The sequence below is a fragment of the Neophocaena asiaeorientalis genome, unplaced genomic scaffold (genome assembly GCF_003031525.2).
Source record: "Neophocaena asiaeorientalis asiaeorientalis breed wild unplaced genomic scaffold, Neophocaena_asiaeorientalis_V1.1 scaffold629, whole genome shotgun sequence".
Taxonomy (NCBI): Eukaryota; Metazoa; Chordata; class Mammalia; order Artiodactyla; family Phocoenidae; genus Neophocaena; species Neophocaena asiaeorientalis.
The window spans coordinates 917,043-924,685 of record NW_020175468.1 but is presented as its reverse complement, the minus strand read 5'-3'; the positions used below and the strand labels follow the sequence as shown (position 1 = coordinate 924,685).

The following is a 7,643-nucleotide window of genomic DNA, read 5'->3' as shown; positions in this document are numbered from 1 at the left end:
GGAGGGCCCCGCGCCGCCCCCCGCCGCGCCGCCGCCGCCACCCGCCGGTGCTCCAGGTACGCGAAGAGGCTCTGCGCCACCAGGTGCACCGAGAGGAAGGCCCCGTAGAGGCCGAAGGCCAGGAGGCCGTAGCGATCCGAGGCCAGCGGCACGCTGGCGGCGTAAGCCCAGGTCATGAGGCCCAGGATGAGCAGCGCGAAGGCGATGGTCAGCACCCTCCGGGCCAGGCCGGAGCAGTGGCGGGCTGCAGGGCTGGGCTTGGGCACGTCCTGCCAGGGAGCGGAGAGAGGGGATAGGAAGGGGAAGAGGGTCCTGAAATGCCTCCAAGGGGAAAGAACCCCCTCCCTGGGTTTTGTTTCCAGGCCAGTGATAACATACCCTTTTCGTAAAGAAAATCCCCTGGGTACTGCAAAGTTATTTTCATTAACGAAAATAAATGTGGCAAACAGTTATCGAGGCTGAATGCCTGCTTCAATTGATTCTAATACATTTTTTTTTCACATTTTTAACAGCTTTTAAATCCACGAAGATTACACTCAGTGGAGTGTCACAGTTTAATTAACAAAGGTTTCCCGCCTCCTTCTTAGTGGCACAGAAAATAATGGTTCATCTCATAAAGGTTTCTCAGTGTTAAGATAATACTAGTAATACTAATATACATCTAAAAGAAGAGAATGCAATGTGATATGCGCCAGGCAGTGCTCTAAACCTTTCATAGGAACTAACTTATTTGAGTCCTCGCAACAGCCCTATAAGGTAGGTACTATGATTACCATCTCCATTTTACAGATGAGGCAACTGACTCACACAGAGATGCAGCAACCTGCCCAAGGTCTGCCTGGAAAGCAGAGAAGCCAAGTTTTTTGTTTGTTGCATTTAAGAAAATTGTTATTGCAGTATAGTTGACTTACAGTGTTGTGTTAATTTCTGCTGTACAGCAGTGATTCAGTTAAACGTATATATTCTTTTTCATATGCTTTTCCATTATAATTTATCACAGGATATTGAATATAGTTCCCTGTGCTATACAGGAAGACCTTGTTGTTTATCCATTCTATATAGAATAGTTTGCATCTGCTAATCCCAAACTCCCAATCCTTCCCTCCTCCCCCTTGGCAACCACAAGTCTGTCAGAGAAGCCAAGATTTGAACCCTAAGAATCCAATCACTAAACCACAACCTTACATACTGGCTTTACTCCTCAGGAGCGCCCCGGGGCACAGATAGTGTTTCCTGCTGCCACCATACAGATGGCAAAACTGAGGATTGATTAGCCAGGAGGAGTGGCTGGCAGGGCCAGGTGTCCAGTACATGTGGCTGGTACAGCTCAGAATCAAAGGGGAGGAGGTGCCTCTGTTTTCTCATCTGTAAAATGGGGGTTTAGCCCCTTCCATGTGCCAAGCACTGCTCCATGGGAGGTAGGTACTGTTACCCCCTCCTGTTACAAGTAAGGAAACTGAGGCATCAGGAGGTGTATTCTCTCGTCCAAGGTCCTAGGCTCCACCGTCCTCTATGCTAAACCGCCTCCTCTGTCACCAGTTCCCATCTCTTGGGCTTATGATGAGTTAAATGAATCACTAAGCTGTAGAGCTGCACTGTCCAATAAGGGACCCACCAGCCACATGTGGCTACAGGACGCTTGAAATGTAACCCGTACCACTGAGGAACTGGATTTTTCATTTTATTCGATTTAAGTGTTTAAATTTAGATAATGATCCTTAATTCAGTTATTGGAAAGCTTTTATGCCTGTTTGGAACAAGTAGGGTCTGTGAAGCTTCTTTTTCAACTAAATTTTACAAAATCTAAAAATACAGATCAAGTATCTCCAGTGAAAATATAGCATCTTCATGAGATGGGCCACACATCTGGATTATGAAGCCTGAACGTGGGGAAAAAAAGAAAGTAAAGTATCCCATTCATATTTTTGCGTTGATTACATACTGAAATGATAATATTTTTGATATATAGTGAGGGTCGGCATACTATGGCCTCCTTTTTCACTACGGCCCCGCAAGCTAAGATTAGTTTTTATGTTTTTAGAAGGTTGAAAAAAGTGAAAAGAAGAAAAATACTTTGTGGCACACGAAGATTTTATGAATATACACACTATTATGTGTAAAATAAACAACGAGGACCTACTGTATAGCACAGGGAAGTATACCCAATATTTTGTAATAACTTATATGGGAAAAGAATCTGTAAAAAAATATATATAACTGAATTACACTGCTGTACACCTGAAACTAAGAGGACATTGTCAATCAACTATACTTCAATAAAAATAAAGAAATAAAGAGAATTATATGAAATTCCAACGTCAGCGTCCTTACATCGTATTATTGGCACACCACGCTCATCTGATTACGTATTGTACACAGCTTGATTTCTCACTATGCCAATACTCAATGGTATGGCCCTCAAAACCCCAAATATTGACTGTCTGGCCTGGTACTGAAAAAGTTTGCCGACTCCTGATAGCTTGGGTTAAAGAAAATGTTATTATTTTTTTTTTTGAAAATGTTATTATTAAAGTTAATTGCACCTGTTTCTTTTTCTCTTTTTAGTGTGGTTACTAGAAATTTTTAAATTATGTATGTGGCTTATATTATGTTTCTCTCTAGGGCGGAGCTAAGGTACAGCTTTTAGCCTGGTTCTAGTAACCGGTCAGTATTAGCAAGTATTATTTCTTCTGGAATCCTCCTTCTCTGTCTCTGCCTGAGTTTCTGGGGGTGGCCCAATTCATGCTGGGCATCAGCGAGACGGCTGGGTACCTGGAGGGTTCTAAACCCAACAACAGTCATGATAACACGTGTCGGCTATGGACGCACAACTCCTCACGTATACTCACACGTGATGAGAGACACACAGAGCGTGCCCCCATAGGAAAACACTCATGTTCTGAAAGATGACTCCAGACACCTGCCCTTAGAATTTAGTGATCCTGAAACTAACCGACATCAGCCCCCCTCCACCACCACTGACAGCCACACAGGTGAACTCCAGGACACACGCCCTTCAGCAGGAAGGAGAAACACCAGGAAGAGATGCCCAGGCGGCAACCAACACACAGACACCCACCCGTGGGTCTGGAGCAATGGGGCAGATGCAAATTTCAGAAAAAAATAGTAACGGTTGAGACTGAACCATATGAAATTGCTATTTTCACCAGTCAAAAGAGACCGGAGATTGGCGACTTCATTTGGCTCCACTTCATATATACTGAACACCTGAAAGTAAAAGCCAGAGCCCCGTGTCAAGCAAAGACAGCTCTCCTCTCCCTTTCCTGGGCACACAGACGTGCACGGATTCATAGTCAGGTCGACACCGTCAGGCCCCATCTGACACGCGTACAGGCGGGATGGCACACACTCACAGGGTCGCTGTCCGGCACCGGAGCACACGCGAGCTCCCCAGCACTGGCGGTTCCCCGCACACACGTGGTCGCACACGTGCTGGTGGTCCCCCGCCCGCACAGCCGCAGTCACACACACACGCACTCACACACACACCTGTCTCATCGCTGTGGGTCCGGCGGGCCTCTCTCCTCTCCTGATGGCTGCTCCCCGAGTCTCTCTGCTGCCCGAGAGCTGGGGGTGATTTGAAGAGAAGCGCGGGCGGGGGCGGGAGGAGGGGCTGACGTCAGGGCTGAGCTGGGCCAGGGGCCCTGAGGTCACGGCGGAGAGTCAGGCAGCCCCACCCGCTTCCCGCTACCACCCGCGCCGCGCCAGGCCTCCCTTCCCAGCGCCCCCATCCTCGCCGCCCTTCTCTCTCCCGCTGAGCACCCCCATCGCACCCCCTCCTTTCCCCGTCTCTCCCCTCGATTTCTTCTCCTCTCTCTCTGCTCTCGTCTCTCCCTCCACTTCTGGATTTCTCTCCATCACTTTCTTTCTCCCCACCTCCCTCTTACTCTCACGACCTCTCTTTCCTCCTCTCTCCCGCGTGGCTCTCTCTTTCCCCCTCTCCCAGACCTCCTCGCCTCCCCCGTTCTCCTCCACCTCAGTCTCCGCACACACTGCCCCTCCCGTCGGATCCTCAGAATCCGTCTGGGATTGGGTTCCCCGGGGACTGGTGGCGGCCACTGGCAGATGCAATCAGATGCATACACGTGAGTGCTTGCGGGTGTGACTGTGTGTGCGCTGGCCTGGGAGGCCTTCTGTCTGGAACTGGAGCTGTGAGTGAACGTCTGAACGTTCAGTGCCTCATTGATTCGGGTCCACGTGCGTGTGCTTGTGTGTGTGTGCGCGCGCGCGTGCGCGCGCCGGTGGCACGAGCGCGTGCATAGGTGCCAGGGTCTGGGACATTGGGATTTGTCTCCTCAGAGCCTCCAGGGTAAACTCAGAGCTGTTGGTCAGCTGCCCCCAGGGAGCCTGGGAAACTGAGTCAGAGCAAAAGAAGTGGCCTCGCTCAGAGACCAAAGAGACAGGGGTGCTGGGGTGTCTGAGTCCCCAGCTCCTCAGGACTAGAAGACTCAGTGATAAATGTCATTGTTTCCATGCCCTTCCTTTCATGATTTAAAGAAAAAAAAAAATCTCTGTATCTAGTTCTTTCTCTCTGCTCCTCTTAGTATGAACTGATAACTTCTGTCTCTCTCCCTGTGTCTGTGACTCTGATTATGTATTTCTGTACCTGACCATCTCCTCTCTCTTTGTCTCTGTCTTTCTCTGAGTCTATCATTTTGTCTCTGTCTCCCTGGCTTCGTTTCTCTGTCCATCTCCCTGTCTGGTTCTTTCTCTCTGTGTTCCAGTCTCTCTCCTTGGCTTCCATTTCTACCTGCTTCCTTTTGGGTTTGTGTCTGTCTCTAAATTTCTGACTCTCCGTCTCCTGACTTTCTTGTTCTGTGTCCCTCTTTCTTTCTCTCTCCGACTTTTTCATCCTTTTTCTCTTTTTTCCTTCTTCCTTCCTCTGTGTTTCTCTGCCTGTGTCTCTCTTTGTATACTTCTATCTCCTTCTTTCTGTTTCTATCTGTATCCTTAGCTTTTTATTTTTCCCTGTCTCCCACGTTCTGTTTCTCTGTTTCTCCCTGATCTCTCAGTGGCTGCCTGATTCTCCTTTCTCTGCATCTGTCTGTATGTCTCTCTCTCTCAATCTCTCTCCTACCTCCATCTCTCTGCATCTCAGTGTATCTCTGATGCTCTATCTCTGTGTGTGTTTCTCTCTCTCTGACTCTCTCTCCCTCTCATACTGTTTCTCTCTGTTTTTCTGTCTCTAAGTCCTCATGTCTCCCTGCTGCTTTATCTCTTCCAGCCTGTTCTGGAGCTTTTCCCCTGCAAGATGCCAAGTCCTCACTCCCTGGGTTTCCCAGGACAGGCAGGGTGTGCTGCGCCCACACCAGGTTGGGTCTCTGCCTGAACCTGGCTGTCAGGGAGAAGAAGGCTAGTTCAGGGCCCCAGTCAGGGGCACCCCGCCCACCTCGCCAGGGCAGGGCCGGCCATTTCTGAGTCTCTGACGCCGTTGCCGGGAGCCTAGGCCACCGCCTGGTGTCTGACTATGTCAGGATGATGGGTCCTCCAGTGGGAGCCCAGCCCAGAGTAGGAGGGGAGGGTGATTCCTCTACCCCAGGATTGGGGGGGGGGTGGCAGCCTGAGCTCCACTCAGAAGCCGGGCAGTTGGCTGCCCAGCCCCTCACCCCGCCCTGCCCGGGTGGAGCAGCTGTATAAAACCAAATGTTTCCAAAACCGGAGTGTGGATGAGGGAGGAGGAACCAGGACATTAAACCCCAATAGTTTCTTCCACCAGGATCCAGGAGTCCAAGCCCCCAGCCTTTCCTCCCTCAGACCCAGGGGTCCAGGCTCCCAGCCCCTCCTCCCTCAGACCCAAGACCCAGGCCCCCAGCCCCTCCCCCTTCAGACCCAGGATCCAGACCCCCAGCCCCTCCTCCCTCAGACCCAAGACCCAGGCCCCCAGCCCCTCCCCCTTCAGACCCAGGATCCAGACCCCCATCCCCTCCTCCCTCAGACCCAGGGGTCCAGGCCCCCAGCCCCTCCTCCCTCAGACCCAAGACCCAGGCCCCCAGCCCCTCCCCCTTCAGACCCAGGATCCAGACCCCCATCCCCTCCTCCCTCAGACCCAGGGGTCCAGGCCCCCAGCCCCTCCTCCCTCAGACCCAAGACCCAGGCCCCCAGCCCCTCCCCCTTCAGACCCAGGATCCAGACCCCCATCCCCTCCTCCCTCAGACCCAGGGGTCCAGACCCCGGCCCCTCCTCCCTCAGACCCAGGATCCAGGCCCCCAGCCCCTCCCCCCTCAGACCAGGATTTCAAAAACCTATCCTCTCCTCCCTCAGACCCAGAAGTCCATTGTCCCAGAATTCCTTGCAGGGAGAGATGACCAAGGCTGGAAGCAGCCACGACAAGAGCTGAAAGACAAGGACATACCAAGTGGGCACTCCCACAGGAGGCAGGGACTGGTAGCGGCGGGACCACCTCCTGCTCCCCTCACTAACAGCCATCTCTCCCAGAATCCTCCACTCCAATGGTGGCTGATCTCAGGTCCCTACCCTGGGTCCACAGTGGCCGTCCCAAGACTTCCATCAACATCGCAAAACCTCAGGCTGTGGTTTACAGAACACAGTACCAAAGAGCGAAAGTGGGGAGATAATAAGGCCGAAATGGAGAAAAGGCAAGGGAAGGAACATTTGTTCCCTATAGGGACATCTCCTGTGCCCCTCGTGGGCCAAGCTCTCAGCTGGGCGATGCTGGGCACACAGAAATGACTCAGACCCAGGCCCTGCCCTTGAGGAGATGCCAGTCTGGTGGAGGAGACAGCTGTGTAAACAGAGGATCACAGACCAGTTCGAGGACAAGGACGCATGAACCCAGCAGGAGAGTCAGGGAGGGCTTCCTGGAGAAGGCGATATCCTGGAGGAGGTGAGCCCTGAATGTTGAGAATTTAGTCAGGGTAAGGACGGTGGGGGTGGGGCTGGGGGTTGAAAGGTGGAACATGAAGGGCATCCAAGACAAGGAATATCCTAGACAGTCCGGAAAGTACCTGGGAGTTGATGTTGTGGAGGCTGAAAGGGTGACGCACAGGGGTGGGTGCATAGCAGGGTCCACCCCACGCAGGTTTTGAATGCCAGATTCAGCGGCTGGGACTTTGTCCTGGGTGCTGGGGAGCCATGGGAGGTCTGGGAGCAGGGGAGAGACAGGGTCAGCTCTGGGTGCCTGTGAGGGACACACAGAGTGGAGAGACTAGGAGCTTTTGGCCAGGGTGTGTGGGTGTCGGGTTCATACCAGGGTCTTCTTTGGGAGAAAGAGAGCAGAGTGTGAGCTTGGATGCAGGCAGCTGCGGTGGGACCAGCGGAGTGCTCGGGGACCCGCAGAGTGAGGGAGAACAAAGGCTGGAGAGGAAACCCTGAGGATGGAGGAGACAGGGAGGTGGGCAGCAGATGTGGGGGGCAGACCCACTGAGCCTTTCGTCTGAGCTACTTCTGACTACCTTTGCCTCCTTTTGGAGCTAGGGAGGGTGAGGATTCTAGGGAAGCAACTTGAAGAAGTCTGTGTTCTGTTAAATGCCTGAGTCTAGGGGTATGATTTCTCTGCAAGGTGTCCTGAGGGGGAGGGAAGTGCTTTGGGAGAATCTAGACACTGAGAGTCAGAGGAGAAAGGAAGAGGGGGAGGAGGTGGGGAGAAGGGAGGGGGGAGGAGG

At 52.3% G+C, this 7,643-nt stretch overlaps 1 protein-coding gene across 1 annotated transcript in view; it reads right to left on the bottom strand.

The window, feature by feature from the left end:
- HAS1 (hyaluronan synthase 1) overlaps nucleotides 1–191 on the bottom strand; it is a 5,928-nt gene extending 5,737 nt beyond the window's left edge. The window contains exon 1 of the mRNA XM_024768515.1: nucleotides 1–191. This exon is cut by the window's left edge and continues 481 nt beyond it. Coding sequence (XP_024624283.1) covers nucleotides 1–176 — 176 coding nt within the window. The 5' untranslated portion in view covers nucleotides 177–191.
- Between the last annotated feature and the right edge of the window lie 7,452 nt (nucleotides 192–7,643).